The sequence below is a fragment of the Notothenia rossii genome (genome assembly GCF_949606895.1).
Source record: "Notothenia rossii genome assembly, chromosome: 4".
In the NCBI taxonomy this organism is placed as follows: Eukaryota; Metazoa; Chordata; class Actinopteri; order Perciformes; family Nototheniidae; genus Notothenia; species Notothenia rossii.
Genome location: NC_136902.1, coordinates 76,569,441 through 76,589,748, shown reverse-complemented (window position 1 = coordinate 76,589,748; position 20,308 = coordinate 76,569,441). Strand labels below are relative to the sequence as shown.

Sequence of the window (20,308 nt, the reverse complement as noted above, 5' to 3'; positions counted from 1 at the left end):
CCATCTATCACTTTTTTTTCATAAAGATTATTTTAAGGCAGCTGTTAGTTATGATTGAAGTGCAACTCAGTACATTTTATTAAAAGGCATGTGACTGGGTGCCATGGTTAAACTGAAGCAAGGCTTTAATTCACTGTATTATGTCTATAAATGAAGTATGAAATAATGAAAACACAATTGAGACTACAAATCAGTTGAGCACTGAGCACCATTCATACTGTTTTAAAAGGGAGACCAAAACAGCTTCAAATCAAATCAAGTAATGACCTGAAATTTGAGCTAATTTAAAACACAAAAAATGCCCACCTTTGTGCATTGAAACAGACGTTATTATCTATGGCAAATTCTTGTGTTATTTTCAGTACATGCAATTAAAGTTCAATGGCAGTGAAGAAATGAGAATGATTGTAGGCGGAAAATAAAGTTTTAAAATATTTATTTTAAAAGGCTGTAGCCTCTGGGGGAAAAAAAGCCTAAGTGTAAATGCAGGCGTTGATTTTACCCAGGCCTCACGACATACTCGGCAAGTCACATTTGGGAACCCACAAAATGCTAAAAATGAAAACAACATGTAGAACAGATGTGTTGCCCTGATAAACCTGAGCAGCTCGGCTCCGCTTTGCAGAGCAATTGGAGGCTAAATCGAAGGCATGATGTGTTTTAGGGTGAACAATCGGAACAGTTTGACGCAGGAATTTAGGGCACTCCATATACAGTGCAATTAGAAATTATTTGCATATCCACAAGCTGAAGGGGGGCTGAGGACATGGTCAGCAGGAGTGAGGCCTCAGGAGCAGCCTGGGTTCATTGTGTTGCTGAAGGTCACTTCAACAACAGATATGTATGCATGCTGACACTCTAACCACTGGGCTGCCCTGCTGCTGCAATGATCTGACTAGATTAACAACCATCTTATTTGAATAACTAATCTGATTAATATCTGTGGAGCAAAAATAATGCCTCAAAGCAGTATGTAAGGATGTCTTATTTATGATACAGTAAGACCGTGAACTTGGAAATATCTTATCTACAGTGTAAGTCCACTCCATCCCCTGTTTTGTTGCATAGGCTATGAGTTTGTATAGATCCATTATAATAATAAAGGATAATATAAAATACATGGATTATGAAATGTAAGATATTATGGATACTTTTTTTGTATTATTGATTAGATGTGAATGCTTTTGTTAACAATTTAGATGGACACTTTAATCCTAGATTATATTTAGTTTACAGTCATATTTAATCATTCCTTTTAAATTGCAATTGTCCTTCATACACTTCCACAATGGAACAAACATAACATAATTTCAATGGGATCAGTAAAACAGCTACAAAACACAAACAAAGTATTCATACACTAGATTTAATTTGTGTTCCTAAATTATGTAGCTGTTATGGTATAAATGAACAGATTCAAAAAACTCCAAGTATGTGTATGAAACAGAAATCAACTCTTACCGATTGACAGTAAATCAAATTTTGGAGAAGTAATTATGATTATTGGTGAGATAAATGATAAAATGGTCTAAATTATCATCTTGCAAAGCTCCACACAGCTGAAATGAATCATTGCTCATGCATGCCCTCCTGGTGTGTTTCTTTCTTTTTAGATATGGCTTCCAAATAGCCTCCTGGTATTATTTGTGTATGATCTTTGCTCTCCATAAAAAACATAATGATCACTTAAGCTACAACACCAAACATTGACTCATCTGGCTCTCACAATTTCGTGTATTTCAAGGTAATAAAACGACGAGTAATTTAACGTTCGCTCTGTTATTTACCTGTAATATCTGGATGTTGATAAAAAGCTATTTAAGCAATTATAATGGCGTTATTAAGGCAACACTGCTGTCAGCTGACTCCGTTCCGTACACAGGCTGATACCCGGATGGAGGTGGATGTGATCCGGTCCGGGTGTTGCGGCCGCCCGGTCCTCTCCACTGAACTCCAACCCCCGCGCTCTCTATCAGCATCTCATTCCTGTCTCAATATGTCTCAAGATGGCGGCCAATGCAGGATCGATGTTTCAATATTGGAAGCGCTTTGACTTACAACAACTACAGGTCAGTACAACCTATGTTTTAACCGTCTCTCCACTATTCTCTTCGGACGCTTTGCCTCTCTCGGCCGCTGTGTTTTGTGTTTTTTCCGCGGTCGCCTCGTAGGTGTTTCGGAAGAGAATTCAAGACCTCTTCCTCACATTGATGAAAGTGGCTCTCTCGCTGATCAGAAATTGATCCTCTTTGTTCAATTCAACATCGATCGGACATTGCAACTGGGCAAGCCGGGGCGACGCCGCGGGGATGCACCGAGATGAAAACAAAACGGCAGGGCTTTTGCCGGAGAGCTTTCGGTTAGCTATCTTTATTGCGTGTTCTTCAACTTTTACCGGAGCGAGTAGCCGTAGTTAGCCCAACGCTTAGCCGCTGTAAGGTTGGATCATTTGGGGGAAAAATAAGTGCGACTCATTATACGGTGGCGCTGTGGTGACACCAGCCGTTGAGACGGGCAGACACACAGCACCGCTTCGCTCGTGTGTTTTTATGCTTTTCACTGACAAATTGGTAAGTTTAGTTACAGGCGAATGAAAACATTAGCAACCTTATCGGCTAACGGGTTTGAAGCAGTTTATACTGAAGTCCGTGATTATGGTTGATCAACTCGGCTTTTTCTCTCGCTTTCCCCTGACGGCAATTATACACTGTGAGGTTTTTTTTTTTTTACAGACATTGCCACGTCTGTTGAAGTGGACGGGACGGGACAGTGTTTGTTGATGCTATGCAATTAAATGAAACGATAGTAGAAATATGAAAGATCGTGACCTTGTTAATTATGATGAACTCCAGAAATGTCCCCAGCCTCACGCACGCCACTTATCTCGGCGTGCACGGAGGAGATCCACGGCACAGTGCAGGATATGAGGAAAAATATTGGGCCTATTCAGTGTGTGTGAATATAGCCTGTGTATGTTAGAGCCTGTTTGACCTATCACAAGACATGTAGACAATGGCACTGTTGTGTTTTCCCGTGGCATTTAACGTGCATTGCTGAATTTCAAATCACAATTTATGAATATTAGTAGACCAGTCGCCTTGGTAATTAACATAAGATTGCATTATGTAGGCTAGCCCAATTGTTCATACATAATTTTGTACATGGCACAGGCTTGGGATTTAAAACTTTTATTTAGGTCATGATGCCCCTATGACTGGTTAGACAAAAGGACAGTGAAGTCTTCCCAGCGGGCTTTGTGTTGCACTTATGCCACATCATCAAGGCTTCACTTCTCCTATTTATTTGATCCTGTTTGGTCCTCCTACTCGTGCCCCCTTGTTCATGCATTATGTAAAAAAATTGAGACTGCTTTCTCTTTTCTTTCCTCACTATCTATCTCCCACCCCCTTCCTGCCAGCCCCCCCTCACATCTTCCTCTCCCTCACTTCCCCCTCCCCTCCTTTTAATTTTTTTTCCCCTCTCACTCTTCTCTGGCCCTTCACCCTGCTGTCACCCATTTCGTCCAGTCTGAACTGGTGTGTGTGTGTGAATTTTTCCGAGATCGGTCTTTTTCGTAGATTGACTGCCAGCACGGACAGTGAAGGCACTGCCAGCAGCCAGGACATGAAAAATGCATCGCATAAGTTTGTGATAAGGCCCTGGGTAATTATGGCAAAGGCCCCTATCACAAGCGATTAGTCAGGACAGTGAATCTGAGCGTGTGCAAAAAGCCTGGCGGTTGGCATGCCTGTCTTCAGGATAGGAATCAGTCGGAGCTTGTGTGTGTCTGTGTGTGTGCGCAGAACTGCTCAGAACATTCACTGTCTATTATTGATGACATCTTATTTACTCTCCCTCCCACTGAGAGGCTCCTAGAGGAAAGCCTTCAGAGAAGACCTGTTTTTGTTATCCGTTTTCTGAGGATAATGCAGGGTTAGTATGATATGATCATGGTCTATGTATGGCCTTGTCAGCCGATTGCTCTCTCAGTTGCTTCTTCCTTGTGATCCAATGGACATTGTAGATTCACAGTCTGTTCTTTTCTGTGTGCGAAGCACCAGCAAAGGAATGTTTTCTTTTTTTTGTTCCGTTTGATGATGAAAATCCAACCCAACCTAAGATGTCAGTAGCTTTAAGCCATCCTAGCGTCTACTCCTCAGGCTCCAACTGCTGATGTTCATTAAAATCCTATTTGATCAGTGTGTCCCATTCCCTGTGTGAGAAACTAGCTAGGTGGTTGTTACAGGACAGAGAGTGCTTTGAAACAGCACAGCGAGCTGTTAACTTGTCTTTTCTGCATGCTTTTTTTCCTGCTCCTTTCACCCCCCCCGCCCCACCACCACTACAAACACAAATGGGTGCAACAGTGATGCTTTTAGCAAGGTCTCGCACACTTGCAAAATGGATCAGTGATTCAGAGATGATGGCAGGGTGACAGTGAATTACAGATGGAGGAGGTTTTAACGTCTGTAATCCCTGTCCGTCCATTACAGAGTTGAGTTTCTTTAGAGGGGATCATCACTCTTCTCTCCTGTTGTTATTTTTTCTTTTTTTCTCATTTTTTTTCCTCTTCTTTTTGACCCAGTCAAGCAGTTTGCTGGAACATTGTGTTTCTACTTGAGAGACTGCGCTTCATTACAGGCAATCCTTAATAAGAAATGAGCGAATAGCTGAGCCTAAACCTATATTTTATATTTTCCGCGTAAGCTCGGAAAATTAAGAACAGACCTTTCTGCTGTACACAATTCCCAATTTAGGCCTAATAGCTTACATCTCACCTCATAACATTTCCTGGAACAAAGGACCCTAGAGCCATTTTGAAAAATAGTACAGCTAAACAGTGACTTAGGTGAAAACGGATCTAGAACTCGTTCCCGTTCAGCACCTCCTAATGGGTAAATTTAGGAAAGGGGTTTTGTAAGCTGATCCCAGAGCTGTGGTCAGTGGCAACCTGAGTGGTTTAAATCTCTCAGCGTCCGGCCCGCTGTTGTCTGCAGGAGTTTTAGTGTTAATTTATGAGCCGGTTGTCTGAACTCACTGGTGGGATATTTTTACCCTTCTGTTGCTGCACAGGCTGGGGGAACGTAGAGGAAGGGGCATCACGTCATGCTTTTACTGTAGCCAACCGCTTCTCTGCCCAGTGACAAAACCTGGCATTGGGACTGAGGTTTCACTGTGTGTTGGTGGGTGGTGAGCGACTAAGCATGAGCGACCATAAGCATGAGTCAGAGTGAAGGACGAGTGCATGTCAGGTCTTTGGTCTGCCCTCGGTCTACTTTGGTCATGGCTATGTCATCCCCCTTTCTAAGACGCTCTAGTGTATCCTTCTGAGCGATACACTCCACAGGACTCAGAGGAATGTGCAGCCCTGGAAAAAAAAAACTTCTCTTCATCTACCTTATCAGTGGCTAATTCTCACCGGAGGCCCATACTCCCCAAATCCTCAGCGATTTATCGCACGTCACACTCGGCTCAGTTTCTTCACCCTCTCTCTGCTTTGAGTCGTGTCTACACTAGGCCCAGTTTATCTGATTTTACTACCAAAAGAAAAATGCATTTCACCATCTTGAGTTGATACTACAACATTGAATTAAACAATTTTCTCTGTCGTAAAATACATTTTAACCAATGTCATTTGATGTTTGAACAAAAGATAAAAAGCACTTAACAGAAGTCTAAAAATAGGGCTATCCAAACAGATGGAGTCAGCAGCTCTTAATGCAGGCTTTATGCAAAAGTGTGTGACAAACGGACATGTTCCATATAAAAGTTGAAGATGTGGAAGTCTCTGCTCAGGATAAAAATATCACACGTGTTTTTCTTTCAATAATTGGCAATTTTAGATTAGGTTTTTCTTTCTTTTACTTTTTGTTGTACTTACTCTTAGGTAGTTTCAGTTTAAAATGAATCATCGTAATACATTTTAATTGCAGAATTCCTTCACAGGCCTTTTGTGGACTTAACAAAATATGAGAGGGCCCATGTTGAATTTCAGTGTCTGGCTTTTTGTATAAACACTTAATACCTTCTAATTTTCTACAACCTTTAAACATACTAAACCATTTCAGTAATACCAATATTTCATACATATATTTCATTATCTTGTTTAATATGCTATTCAACACTTTACATGCTACAGTGTACAGTTGTTGTACATTACCAGCTATCAGTAACTTTAGAAACAAATTGTATTTGTTGTTGCTCATAATCGTCCAAAAATGTTGCCTTATTTTTTTCGATTTGATCCCCACCAAATACTTAAAAAACACTTAAACACAATTACACAGACTCTCACCCAACAACCAGCAACAAAAGCACAGGCGGCAGTTTCCAGAGACCTATTTTCAAGTAACAGGCATTATTTACAGACCCACTTGGAGTCTCTCTCACCTACAGCATCATAGAGCTTCACGGTATCTCGTGACAGAAGCATCCATTATTCTGCTGCTCTGTATTCCAGCAGAGAAAGCCTGGGCTTCAGTGACTGGACACTTCAGGCTCACTTTGGAGAATACTGGCTGTTTCCACTTGTAAGTTTGAAGATGATGCCCACTTTATTTAAAAATCAACCATAGACTTGAAACAGCGCCTCCAAGGCCGATGTAATCTTGTATAGTCTATTTCTCATCTTGTAATATCAAGCCTACGGATTTCAGTAAACAAAAATCTTGCCTTCCCAAGGGAAAAATATGTCTGTTTTAATCTATAGCTGACTGGTAAAGTAAGAAGGTGCAGACCAGCACTGAGCTTAGCTTTGGTCTAAACAAACAACACACACTCTTTTCTTGTTGCTTTTGTGTTAATCGTTTTATTTTTCTTACACGTTTTCAACCGTTTCACCTTCATAATGGGGAACTAATTTAAAATTCCAGCTTTTTCTTAAAGAGTCAATAACTGTTGGTTTTCAGCGGTATGTGACTTACAAATAACTATTATATTACTACTATACAACTTTATTGGTCACACAGTGTAGTAAACAGTTTAATTGAAGCTGGAATTAAGGATTATTAGTATTATTGATTTATTTATGTGATAATTGAATAGTTGTTAAAAAAACATATTCCCTCTAGCCTTCAATGACATCTACTTTGCCCTTTTTTTGTCCAACAAAAATCTAGAATATAAGAAAATCCTCACAACTGAGGACCTTAAACTTAATGACTGTACTGTAAACGGTCTAGAAAAACAATATTTGTCAAAGTTTCATGTTATGTCATTTGAGTTAATTAATCTATCAGTAATAAATCATTCTTGCGTTTATTTTCCATACTACAGAGTCACTTTACACTATACATGAAGATCATGAGGATTAGATTTAAGTGAGGAAACCTAAGAAATTTGTGGTGAGAATAACTTTGAATAATGACAACTCTGGTGAAAAATTAACTTAAAGCCGCCGGGGAATTTTGAGCTTTTGAAAATGTTTGATTGGCTGTTAAGGGGCAGATTTCTGATGATCCAGCAAGCCGGGCCTGGATGAGATTTAACAGTATTTTTGAGGCGCTATACAAGATGTTAACATGGAAATATAAACAGAGGCAATGGACCAGAAAACGAAATGGAGTCCCATTTCCACAAGGTACCACAATGGGATAATTTAGACCAACTGCAGACGGTCACACACTGGGAGCCAGTGTTCGAAACGTTTTTGACGAGTTTGGCTGAGCGCATAGCTGAGTTTGAAGCTAATGCAGGGTTTCATTTTGTTCAACAAAAGTGTCCCTCAGCATAAGCCTGCCGAAATGTGTTTCTGCAGCAAACAGTCTTGTGGCCTTCAGCGTCTGGTGTAGCCAAGCTATCGGTGAACCACTCGCCCTGACTAATTTTAGTGTTGTTTATCCCACTGTTATCAAGGCGTCTTGACTAAATAAGGCCCTATGTGCAGTCCTCTTCCCATGTCAACCCATGACTCCAGACAGTATCAGTGTCCGATTGGATCATTGACCATAGGTATTGAATTCTAATAGGCCTATTGGTGTGTCTTAATGGTCTGAGTATTGAATTATGATATTGGCAAGGGCTGATGGCCTCAGGATTGAATTATGATATTGGTGTGCTGCAGGCTAATGGTTCTTGGCATTGAATTATGATATTGGTGCACTTTGGTGGTGTAGGGATTGAATTATGATATGGCCTGCTATCTGCTAATAGCTCACTCTGTAATTTTCAATGTCAATCATGGCTTCAGTTGCCAGATCCATAGTCGGCCTTCAGGCTCAAGCCATCAGTCACAACAGATCGGAATAGCCTTCAACCTTTTATCCAAAGTTCTTACTCCAAGTTACTCTCTCCCTTTTTAACATGTTTTTGTCTTGTTTTGAGTCCATCAAGGAGTTTGTGAGTTGCTACCACAAGGATTTTATTAGTCTAAAAATAAGTGTTTTTTCTGTAGAATGCTAAGGCAAGCAGTTTATTGTCCAATCCTCTCCCTTAGCTTTGAAATGTCATCTTACTATTACACGGCAGACGGTGTGAATCCTTTTTTTATATTGACTCGCAGTGTTAATAGTTATGTTATTCTCATAGTGTGAGCATGTATCATCACTGCTATAAAATGACGAGATGTTTGATGGTTTAATGTATATTATAATAAGGAGCCTAATGTCAAAGTAATGGAACTGTAATGGTTCGGAATCGGAGCTAACTTTGTTTCTGTAAGTGTCCACACCTTTTGCAGTGTTTATGTTGAGATCATTCCCATTTTGGTAGTTTATAAGCAACCAGAGCTGTGATGGTCCTGCTGCCAGCTCACAGAGTAAATGGACGGCTCGCTTCTGTGTCAGCCCTCTAAAAATAACACAGACTGCTGGCTGGGCTCAGCAGAAAACTACCACGATTATATGATGATTCAACTACCCTGTATTCACAGGTGCGTATATGTGTGTGTGTGTTGGATGGAGGTGGTTTATGCTAAACAAATGGTTCATTGCTTTCAGTAAGATATTTCACTGCTTTAGTTTTGCATCGTAAGTTGGAGAACTTTGCCCTGTTAGAGGAACTCAGTTGAGGCCGTTCACGTTTGGCTGCTTATGTATTTCAGTAAGAACAACTTTATAACTGACTGTTATCCAAATCAGTGTAATGCTTGAAATACTAAGTTACATTTACGTGGGAATCAAATTAAGTAGTTTGAACTACCTGCACCCTGTTTTTATTACTGCATGATTAAGAAAAGTAGTAACTGGTCCATGGCTTTGTCTCCCAAATCGTTGGGTATTCTCTTGTATCTGTGAAATTCATTGGACGTCCTCAGACGATACCTTAACCTCTCCTTGACATTTGACCTGAGCAGCTGTCCAGCTGGAGTCAGGGTTCAGAAATAGTCTGACCCCGCAGACCTCAGTATGACCTGGGCTGTCTGACTGGTCTAACCTTTACAGCCAACAGATGAGGACTTTACCATCTGTTTTGCCTTTAATGGGTCTGGCATCCTTGAACTTGAACTTGTTTGGATGTCGAAAGAAGAAAAAAACAACTAAAGACGGTAGAAAATGTTCTGACAATTAGCACGGGCTGCTTTCCTATGCTTATGCATTTGTTTTAATTTATAAGGATGAATAAATGCAAGGTCAGAGTTTCAACCTCCTTTGTGTGCTTATTTTGGAACAACTTGTGAGCTACTGCTTTAGTTGGAAGATTAAAAAGTGTTGAACTAAATGTACATTTCTAAACTCTGTAGCCTCATTTTAAAAAGTGAGAGTTGTCCTCTCGGGGAAGGGGGGAAGGGAATATGTGTTTAGTAGACACAGGCTCATCCGCTGACTGCTGTCTGACCCTGAGTTCAGCTGTATGGTTATTAATAGGCCCAGAGGCCTCAACTTCCAGGAGGCCCTCTGATCAGCTCCAGATGTGGAATGAGAGAGGACAATTGTACGTTTAGCCTATCCATGTTTCACGTGAAGCAGAAAGTAGGGAGATAGGCATTTGGTGAGACTGATAAAGAATGAGGAAGGGAGGGACAGGAGACCTTTCCACAGCAGGAGCATGTTTTGTGAGTCTTTGTTTTCATGTGTGTGTGTTTTTTCATTTATTACACTCTCTGCCCTCAGACCAAAAGACCATAAAAACGTATGGCATCACCATGGTGACCATAATAACTGCCTATAAAACAGCGTGTAAACTGTGAAATAAGACAAACAGACCAGAACAGCCCTGACTGGCTGGCTGGCTGACTGAATGGCTGCCTTCCGCCATAAAACTATTTGAGAGCCAGACTGAAGGAATGCCTTGGAGGCTGCTGTGGCTGTCACGACACATGAAAGGATTAGGCTCTGTGTTTTATCTCCTCTTTATCTGATGGTAATGGATAAGCTGAGTGTAGCCTATCATCTGACGCTTGGGCCGGGGGTTTGATGTTTTAGCAGGGTGACGGTTTGTTGAGTTGACCGCTCTGGTCTATTGATTGCTGTTTGATGGTTTTGATATGTAGGCTGTGTTGAACAGGTCAAGTCTTTTATGCAGTGGAGGCTCCAAATAGCTTTTAGCTGTCCTTCACTCCTCCCATTACTCCAGCGGTTCGTTTGATGTTTGGATCAATCAATAGAAAGAGCTCTTACACATGCTCCATCCTACGTCCCACTGAGCTCAATTCCTCTTCCTTCATTGTGCAGGCTTTGTATCACATTCTCTCAACACAGAATAAATGATATCATTACCACCCATTACATAGCCTAATGCAAGCTAATTATTCTGTCATTACTGTAAGGATTAGCTATGCTCATTCTTTCTTTCTCACTGTGTTTCGCTGCCTTTTTCTCGCAAAACTCACACAAGCCGAGCAGAAAAACTCTTACTCATAAAGGCTGAGTAAGACTTAGCCCCAGGACATGCTCTGTTGACGTTGATCGTATAGACCATGGGTGTCAGACTCAGTCAGAAGGCAAGGGCATGCTAGAAAAAAAGTGACAGCATGTGTTGGACACATTAAGGCGTCTAGATTTATCTAACCTAATGGGGCATTTTCATACATGCTTTTGATTAATGCGTGGAAGTTAACATGCTGCTTTTATAGGCTGTGGCACAACTCCTGCTGATGTGTCATCATCAGGCGTCTAGAAAATTACTGGCTACAACAGATAGACGAGGCTAAATTAAAATGTGGAAAAGGACATCATGTAGAGCGTGGATTTAATGTAAGAGAGGCGCATGGGAGTGATGCAGACCCCTTTTCACCGTAAAGTCACTGTGCCAATAGCATGAAGCTGCGTGTAGTGCTTAAATGGAAATTTAAGTGAATGAATTACAAAATCAAATAGGCTAACGAATTGTGAGCAGATCAAATCTTAACCAAATTAGAGCAGCACTAAACACTGCTCCATTGTTGAGGGTCAAAGACTTTCTAGGCCAAAAAGACTCGCATAGTGTAGGATGATGTGTGGATGTCTACACCATTACTATCCTGCACCTGTGATCCTGCCACATGGTTACTTGCACTTGACGTTACTTAAAGTAATAGCGGCGGCGTCAATTGCTTAACCGAGTCCTTGAGACCCAGGCTTGTGTATGTGCTACAGGGCCTGGAGAGCCCCACTCTTCTTCCAGACTTGATTAATCCCTATCGCCCCTCTCCATGATCGCAGTTTCCATTTTTTAGTCCGTATCTGTGCACTCATCCCCTCCCCAATCTCCTCTCACTGGCACAGGAGAGGCTGGCAGAATGGAGGCATTAATTCAGGGATGAGAGGTGTGATACTCTCTCTCTCTTTCTTACGGTGGCTGGGAAGTGCAATGGACAATTACAAGGTGTGAAACACTTTAACAAAGCTTGAGACAAATTTACATTTTATAAAACAAAATTACATTAGCAAAACACTTTTACCAAGGATAAAACAATTTAACATTAACAAAAACAAATTAACAAAATGCAAAACACTTTAACATTTCCCGAAACACTTTAACATTTCCTGAAACACATTAACATTTCCCGAAACACATTTACAAACGAGAATCAAAGCGGAAAGGGAATGTACATCATACCGGAAGGGACGTGACGTGATTGGCTCAAATTTAAGTTTGTTTTGGCGGAAAGACCATAGGTACGAGTGTGTTTACGTTCAGTAAACATGTTTTGTCCGTTTTGTAGAAACAACCTGGGACAAGTGACACCGTTTTGCTCATCTTGTGGACAATCTCTGGAGTGTTTAAAGGACACGGACCAGACAGAAGGACCAGATATCTTGCATCATTGCGTGCAATATTTTAATGAAGGTCACTCGTATGCTGTAATCGTGGACATGTTGTCTACCTTTCACGGTGTGAAAATCAGTTTGCGGACTCTTAAAAGCAAACTGAATCAAGCCGGGTTTTACCGCAGAAAGGGTTATTCCTCTCAAATCGCTGTAATTAACGCCATCAGGTTGGAACTTCGTGGACCTGGACAATTGTTTGGATACCGAACAATGTGGCAGGTACTAAAACAAAAGTACAGTCTTCGAGTGAAGAGAGATGATGTTATGAATTTGCTCCGGGAGCTTAACCCTCGAGGCTGCGAGAGGAGATCTCGCAGAAGGTTTATAAGGAGAACCTACCACTCAATGGGACCGAAGTATATGTGGCATGCTGACGGTTATGACCAACTTAAGCCATTCGGTGTGGCCCTTTCAGGATGCATAGATGGATTTTCACGTAAAGTACTATGGCTTGAATGTGGTCCAACAAACAATAACCCAAGAGTTATCGCTCAATATTTCCTCAAATGTGTGCGAAACCTCGGTGTCATCCCCATGAGGCTGCGGACTGATTGTGGCACGGAGAACGGAATTATGGCTGCAATTCAGTGTACCCTACGTCACCATCACCATGACTACTACTCTGGAGCGTCCAGCCACATGTATGGCACATCCATGACTAATCAGCGCATTGAGTCCTGGTGGTCCATATTAAGAAAGGGAAGGTAAGTGTTTATCATTATTATCTATTACTTGCCAACCCTGTCCGACAAACAACATTTGCTTTGCTAAAGTGTATCAGTTTTTATTATAATATATATAATATATAGCCTGTAGTCTATGACCCAGACTATACAAGGCCTTTCTTTAGAACTTATTTTTGGCAGAAATAAAGTTAGAAACTGTGAACATCTAAGCGTGGGTTTTGGATTGAACAGGGGCCCCTGAGGGGACCTAGGCACTATAGGTTGTGAAGCAAATAAATTATGAAATAGACACTCAATGATTTGTTGTTGATTTTACTGGTAACCTTTTAATGTAATTTGTAGAATTGTTGTATATTGCTTAATAATTCACTTGAAAATATATCAATTTCTATAGGTCTCAGTTCTGGATGGAGCTATTTGCAGACCTCCGAGATGCTGGATACTTCAACGGGAGTCACGAGCATCAGTGCCTTCTGAGATTCTGCTTCGTTGATGTTATTCAGAAGGACTTGGATGAGTGTGTGAGACTGTGGAACAGTCACAGGATTCGCCCTTCCAGAACAGCATCATGTCCAGGAGGAGTGCCCAATGAACTGTACTACTTGCCACACAGGTAATACATTGGTGATGGATTGATACTTCTTTGTGTTTTTATCTTAAATGTAAATGAATACTATGTCTTCTATTTAACATAGATTTGGCCCCAGGGACTGTGGATTTGAGATTGAACAGGCAGAATTGGATGCTGTTCCTGAGAGAAGCCTGTCAATAGCTCCATGTGGGGACCAAAACATGCAGGAGTACTTGGACTTTGCTATGGAGCGCAATGACCTACAGAAGCCAGAGAACTGGGAGATTGCATCAGAACTGTACATGAAGCAGAAAGAATATGCTCAGTTATAAAGTAATCGAAAAGGTATTCAGAAGTACAGTAGCACTGTTTCACCACTCCAAATCAGATTTCAGGGCTCAACAATGCTTGGTTTCATGGTTTGTCAGACTGCATTTACTCTTTCCCCTGTGATGTATCCAAATGATTATGGTACCTGTTCATCTGAAGACTGGTCCTAAGTAGAAAAAAGATATTCCCATACATTTTTAAATAAAAACAGCATTTTGAAATGAACATTGTTTCCAGCCAATCACCATATTTGTTTCAATGTCATTTATACAGCACCAAATCACAGCATAGTCATAACATAAATATCTTAATCATTATAAAATATAACTGGAATAACAACAAACAACGCTCCAATTAGCAAGCACAAACAAGGTTATGTTGTGTGCGTAATTGTGTGCAGAAAGAACATTTCTGTATAAGTCTTATTTCAACCATGTGGACTCACTGGAAACCTGAGAATGAATGACTGATTTACAACAAAGAAGCTATGGGTGGCAATGTGAAATATGTATAGCAAAGTTCAGAGTATTTATAAAAATTGTATAGGTATAGAACAATACTTTGATTTTGTCCCAAACTAAATGGACAACATGAGCTGTGAGGAAAAAAAACCACGTTCACATCTAACAACGACTATATGAACAACCTTCATAGAGTGTTTACTCTATGAACAACCTTCATAGAGTCTGTACTCTATGGGTCATCCAGTCACATGACTTAAAAACAGCCAAATCCTGGAGAATTTAGCATTCCAAAGTCCATTTGGGACTTAAACACATTGTATGCGTCAAGGAGTGGTAGTTTTAATGTGTTGGAACATGTGTTTGCCATTGGGAATGGAGAGTCATCAAGGAACTCTATTCCTGGCGATGGTTCAAATCCAGATGAGGTAAGTTAAGTCAGCCCAGTCGCAAACATCAAAACATCCTCCAAAGACACAGCAGTCTGGCTTTCTGCAAAGAAAACATGTTCAGATACATTTTGGCAATGTGTTTCCTGAAATAGTTATAAAAACAGCGATTTACAAACCTTCACAATCGAGGAGATAGTCTGCCCAGTAGCCCAAAGTTTGACTTTCCCTAAGCCTCCTGTTACTCCCTGGTGGACTGAAGTCAGGCTTGAAGAGTCGCTCAAGTTCCAGAGCAGTAAGTCGATTATCAGAGTGGCACAGGACCGGGGCCAGCAGAGTAGGGTGCTGCTATAGTGCGTTTAAAAACTGAAGGGCTGAAATGTTTCATCACAAAGTCACATTTAAATAACCTAATACCTAAAACAAGGGGGGGGTGGCATGAGCACTTAAAGATTGGCACAAGACAGGCAGGGAAAGGAGAGACGGACGTCCCATATCAGTTATACTACACAGGCACACATTTTGACACTGACTAATTGCTAACAGATAAACATAGAATAAACCAAAGAGGGGGACCATGAGGCATTTTAAACAAAAAATTCTTACATACATTTAAAAAAAATCACATGAATACAAATATGATCTTACCTGTCAATTACAGAGGAGTTTCGGCCAATAATGTACCACTGGAGGTAGTCTGACACAATATCATTCTTTCCTTCAACAGAAGCCACATGTCTCAGACAACCTGCTGTCTGTAACATTGTGCTGTGTCTCATGGTCATTTCTCGCAAGGCATCCACTGAGGCAGCATTCTCAATCTGAAGATTATAAAATGGACATAAACAATCCAGTCAATAACTGCATGTACTGTATATTCTTGCCATTTTTGTTCCATTGCAAGATTGATATATTACTATTACTACTATCCTTGTGCAATATATACCTGGCTGCTAAATCCTCTATTACAGGATGTGTTTTTTTTTAAAATTGTGTTTGTGTATCTTTACTAGTTTTTTATCATTCTTCTTAGGTAACATTAAGCTGTCTTTGGCTCTATTCTGCTCCAACAATGTAAATGTCCCCTCTGTGGGACTAATAAGGGTATTCTGATTCTGATCAAAAAACAAAAAATGAAGCCAATTCGGTGTACAGTATGTGATAAAGGTAAAGTAAAGATGTCTCAAAACACTGCAGGAACTACATAATAATCCACCCTACCACACTGTTGCTGTATGCAATTCTCACCTCTTGTAAAGCTTTCCCTACTTCTTCATCAGTTATTAAATCAACTGTTGCTTTGAATGAAGGCTGGCCTGCAAGATAATGTACAAGATCTTCTGACAGGAAATGTGGCCCTGGACCTCCATGCACAACTGACACTGCAATCATCTTTCCTGCCAAGTAGTATTCATCCTCCCTAACAGCTGTGAATAAATGTATTCATATTGCAAAATTAAAACATTATTTATTATATACTTTAATGTACTGTAATGAAACTCAACGTTTTGGAAAAATTGTTCAAGCAACAAATCATATGTCATGTGATATATATGGTTAATGGTCATTAACAATTGTATTAGTACACTTCTAACCGTATACATACCATTTGCATTGTAGACCAAGAAGCGGCGTCCGTCTGGCCCATCAAAAATGGGCCGGTCTTTCAGATTCTTCATCAGTAGAGATAACAACTCTCTCCTGGGACCACCTGAGTCAATTCCTTCTTCGAAAACACCAGCATCATCAGTGAATTTTACCAGCATGTCACAGTTTTCTGAATACGATGTACGCTTGAAACCTCTGACTGCTCCATCCCAAACATTAGCCCTTGAAATGTTGAACCGGCTGACTCTTCCATGATCAATAGGCTGTGAGAGGTTAGCAATAATGGCAGGTAATGTAATGTTCATCTCCTCCCTGTAAAGGAAAAAAAGTGACCTTATTAGTGGATATTCCAGAGAGTGCACAAACAGTTTAAAAAAAAAAATGTTGTACCAGAAATATTGTACAGAGAAAAAAAATATAATGCCACTGTAATAGCTGTCCGTTTACATTTCAGTGTCCAATAAACTCGTCATGTTGACTGCAACCAGCTCTTCGTCCTCTTCTTCAACACATGGTGCATACAGGTCTGTGTATGTACTGTTAGGAAGTGATCATTCCCATGTTAAAACATCTTACAAACAAAAATGTCTTTCTCGTGTAAGTGAGTTACTAACATTTGTACTTACCTGTAGCAAGTAGTCTTGTCTGTATTTGTTTTGGGTGGACCCATATCCTCAGTATCAGATATTACTATCTGAAATACAAATACAAATGTCTGTAACAAAACAACACTGAACATTAGAAACATCAGGCTTCCACAATCTGCCTCAATACCTGTCCAGGCTGAGTTGTGGATGAATGTCCAAGTGCCTTCCTGAAACATGATAAAATTGATAAAATTATTAACTTCATGATACAGGGTATAGTTGAGTTTTAAGTAACATTTAGAGGTAGGAGGAACCATAAGATTTATAAATAACAGATTATTTTTGTTTGACATTAGATTAAACATGACATGTATGGTATTTTTGTATCCATGTTCACCAGAGAAAATGCTGTGGCCTATTCTTATCATCCACTTAAAGATAAATTACTTATTTTATAAAAATAAGTACAAACTTACCCTTCATTTTCCGGTTTGTGTTTTGGAGTACTTTTGTTTCGTGGTTCAAATTCAAATACCTGAGAGTAAAAGTGTACAATTATCAACAGCTTCCATTATTGTTCTCTTACCACATATGTCTATCAACAGTGAAACGTTGTGAGTGTTTCTGATAGTAATTGTAACTGCCAAGTTGGTTCTTCTAAAATATTTACCAGAATATAGATTTCCTGCTTAAAATCAAATGTATATGAAAAATAAGTAAATGAACATTAAAATAAAATCATTTACGCACAACAGTGTCAGCCTGATTGAATTCAGCTGTGCTCCTAGATGTGATGACAATATCCGAATCAGAGTCTGAGGTATCATCCCCTGTAGTAAAAGCAAAACGTTCAACACATTATTATGTATGCTGCAGTAGAGGATGTTAACATTTAAACAATTAAAATATTGAATAATAACATCCACAAACCTCCTCTAAAATGTTTCTCAAGGCAAATGAAAAGGGTGATCCTGGCATATGCCTTTCCTAAGTCCTTTTTATATTCTGCCAATGTGAATGGCTTTTCTGAACCAGGCACATTGACAACCTCTGAGCAGTCTGGATACAAAAGGACGTACGGTCCTTCATCCATGTCCTTGTTAAAGGCTTTCATTTTCTGGACAGCTCGTTCCAGTATAGCAGGTGCTGCTACCTCCGGGTCTGTAAACAACGTGAGTGTTTTCCCTCTCCGAGGCTTTAAATCAACTCCTTGTGGCGACATCATTCCTATGTTTATCTAGTAAAATAGCAGAGATATAAGTAATGACACACACAGAGACACTGAGATTTCTATGAAACGGTTAATGCAGCTTACCTGGACTCGTCTCTTTTCTTGTTTAAGTCTTCCTTTCCCACAGTTAAAAGACTGTTTCTCTTTTGACTTTGAGTTTCTGTACTCCATGAAAAATGTATAGGATCGGCCTGGTTGTTCTGCTGGTATGAATAGTTCCAATACAAATATAAAAATTAGCAGCTCCAACAATCAGCAAAAGCAAGTGTGCATTAAGGTTTACGGAAAACCTAAAAATAAAAACTAGCATATTAGCTCAATGCATTGCTATTCCGTTAAGACATGGATTGGTATTTGACTGATATGAAACTGTGATTGAACTTTTATTTACTGCATGTCTTACATTAGCATCACAAAGCTAGCGCAATACTACACTTACTTTGTTTCGCATTTTCCGGCTGTTTCGATGTCCCCTGTGCGCTTGGTACACCCGTCTGGTCCGTGTCCTTTAAACACTCCAGAGATCCTCCACACGAAAGGCAAAACCGTGTCACTTGTCCCAGGTTGTTTCCACAAAACGGACAAAACATGTTTACCGAACGTAAACACACCATAGACTGTATATGAAACACACTCGCACCTTCTGTCTTTCCGCCAAAACAAATTTTAATTTGAGCCAATCACATCACGTCCTATGGTCACGTCACGTCACTTCCGGTATGATGTACATTCCCTTTCCGGTTTGATTCTGGTTTGTAAATGTGTTTCGGGAAATGTTAATGTGTTTCGGGAAATGTTAAAGTGTTTCGGGAAATGTTAAAGTGTTTTGTATTTTGTTAATTTGTTTTTGTTAATGTTAAATTGTTTTATCCTTGGTAAAAGTGTTTTGCTAATGTAATTTTGTTTTATAAAATGTAAATTTGTCTCAAGCTTTGTTAAAGTGTTTCACACTTTGTAATTGTCCATTGCACTTCCCAGCCACCGTACTTTCTCCCTCTCTCTCTATCTGTGCTCTGTTTGTAATGCGTGGCCTTTATCGAAGCTGAAACAGCTCACTACCCTCTGATCCTATCTCAGATCTCAATATCCTAGCCGTTCCGCCCTGTAAACGCAGGGATGAAAAATCTTGCCCTTTCACCAATGCATTACACCCTAGCATATCGCTGTACCCCTCTCCTCCCATTGCACCCTCCACACCACTCACCCTTTGTGACACAGGCCTCTAGCTAAATTCCAACTCTGTAAAATGAGACCAAGCGAGTTCTACGTCCTCTACGCCAGAAACCATCTTAGGCTCATTATATGCGTATTTAGGCTCAGGCCTGGCATCTGAAACCCCTCGTCAGACAATAGGTTGAGCAAAAATAATGACTAGCTCTCAGTAAGCTTCGGGAGAGTTCAGGCTTGGATGTTGGGGAGATAAAACAACAACCAGTCTCTCAGCAGAGAAACACGGATCAATACAAACGAGGCTGAGGTGTAAAAAGCCTGTTTTTGATCCAGGCTTGCGTCAGCGTCAGTGAGGTGAGTCTTGACAGCTCCTGTGCTGTTGTTAGATATGGATCTGTGTTCAAAAAAAGGAGCAAAACGCTCAGGGACCACAAGCGCCTTGTTAAGATGTGAAGAGTGGTGGGCTGACCCCCGCCCCCAACCCTTTGCACACGCACACACACACTATCGCACACTCGCGCACAAAAGCGTTAAGACCTCAGATGTCATAGTGAAGCTATTGTTAGCTCACGGATAAGAACACTTTGTGGCTTTGACTCCAAAGGGTGAGAGGTAAAACAAAAACGGAGATTCAGGAGGATATGACTTGCGTCTTCGAACCCTGTGTGGTTTGTGAAAACAGCGTCTGGCTTCTGTTGGCACATTTTAAAGTTGTGCCTCCTGCTATGGCAGAGGTAGGATGGCAGACAGGCAGCCAGGATCCTAGTGACTTATCTGTGCGGTGTTCTGAGGGGGCGGGCCTGTGATCTGTGATCATGTACCGTGTCGTTGTAGCAAGCGCGGCTGTCGCTCCTGACTGAGCTGCCACCCTGCGACTCCACCCCCCCACACCGTAGGTTTGGCATTCAGAGCAGTCAGCCGCATAGGAGCTGGAACGCCGGGAGGGGAGATGGAGGGGGAGTTTCAGAGGTAGACCTCGTAGATTTCAGATAAGACATCTTTCCAGACGCCTTTTCACTGTTTACTATCATAACCACAAAACAGCCTCAGACATGTCGAAGATAAAAGGAAAGATTACAGACTGCAC

General features: G+C 40.6%; 3 protein-coding genes across 13 annotated transcripts in view; 2 read left to right on the top strand and 1 right to left on the bottom strand.

Annotated features, from left to right (window-relative positions):
- Positions 1-1,896: 1,896 nt before the first annotated feature.
- cux1a (cut-like homeobox 1a) overlaps positions 1,897-20,308 on the top strand; it is a 63,687-nt gene continuing 45,275 nt past the window's right edge. For 3 of the 6 annotated variants that reach the window (XM_079679233.1, XM_079679230.1, XM_079679229.1), the window contains exon 1: positions 1,898-2,069. In XM_079679233.1, the coding sequence (XP_079535359.1) occupies positions 2,007-2,069 (63 nt within the window). In that variant the 5' untranslated portion in view covers positions 1,898-2,006. Of the gene's footprint in view, positions 2,070-2,316; positions 2,571-20,308 lie in introns of those variants that run through there. The other 3 variants (XM_079679231.1, XM_079679235.1, XM_079679232.1) reach the window with 2 other exon arrangements.
- LOC307037971 (uncharacterized protein) lies at positions 12,025-14,000 on the top strand. 2 transcript variants are annotated; one of them, XM_079679243.1, is made up of 3 exons: positions 12,025-12,892; positions 13,269-13,487; positions 13,582-14,000. In XM_079679243.1, exons 1-3 carry the CDS (start codon positions 12,063-12,065, stop codon positions 13,775-13,777), a joined length of 1,245 nt encoding a protein of 414 aa, XP_079535369.1. In that variant the 5' UTR covers positions 12,025-12,062; the 3' UTR covers positions 13,778-14,000. The 2 variants fall into 2 exon arrangements, with proteins under 2 accessions (XP_079535369.1, XP_079535368.1); XM_079679242.1 differs by having other exon boundaries at positions 12,027-12,892; positions 13,570-14,000.
- Positions 14,025-18,701, bottom strand: LOC307037970 (uncharacterized protein). Of its 5 annotated transcripts, none has more exons than XM_079679237.1 (13): positions 18,491-18,701; positions 18,136-18,254; positions 17,751-18,057; positions 17,571-17,650; positions 17,297-17,355; positions 17,008-17,047; positions 16,860-16,927; positions 16,681-16,770; positions 16,232-16,545; positions 15,874-16,052; positions 15,274-15,446; positions 14,805-14,973; positions 14,025-14,728 (listed from the first exon to the last, which is right to left on the bottom strand). In XM_079679237.1, exons 1-13 carry the CDS (start codon positions 18,663-18,665, stop codon positions 14,693-14,695), a joined length of 1,809 nt encoding a protein of 602 aa, XP_079535363.1. In that variant the 5' UTR covers positions 18,666-18,701; the 3' UTR covers positions 14,025-14,692. The 5 variants fall into 5 exon arrangements, with proteins under 5 accessions (XP_079535363.1, XP_079535364.1, XP_079535365.1 ...); XM_079679238.1 differs by having other exon boundaries at positions 14,805-14,970; XM_079679239.1 differs by having other exon boundaries at positions 18,136-18,251.

What these genes read in the sequence shown, in the direction of transcription:
- LOC307037970 (XM_079679237.1), bottom strand. Translation starts at nt 18,665, where the DNA reads ATGGTGTGTTTACGTTCGGTAAACATGTTTTGTCCGTTTTGTGGAAAC. An exon ending in AGTTTATTGGACACTGAAAT is followed by an intron (nt 16,546 to 16,680) that starts GTAAACGGACAG and finishes TTTCCTTTACAG; the next exon opens with GGAGGAGATGAACATTACAT. An exon ending in CTTGGTCTACAATGCAAATG is followed by an intron (nt 16,053 to 16,231) that starts GTATGTATACGG and finishes ATTTATTCACAG; the next exon opens with CTGTTAGGGAGGATGAATAC.
- LOC307037971 (XM_079679242.1), top strand. Translation starts at nt 12,063, where the DNA reads ATGTTTTGTCCGTTTTGTAGAAACAACCTGGGACAAGTGACACCGTTT. An exon ending in TCCATATTAAGAAAGGGAAG is followed by an intron (nt 12,893 to 13,268) that starts GTAAGTGTTTAT and finishes CAATTTCTATAG; the next exon opens with GTCTCAGTTCTGGATGGAGC. An exon ending in CTGTACTACTTGCCACACAG is followed by an intron (nt 13,488 to 13,569) that starts GTAATACATTGG and finishes TATTTAACATAG; the next exon opens with ATTTGGCCCCAGGGACTGTG.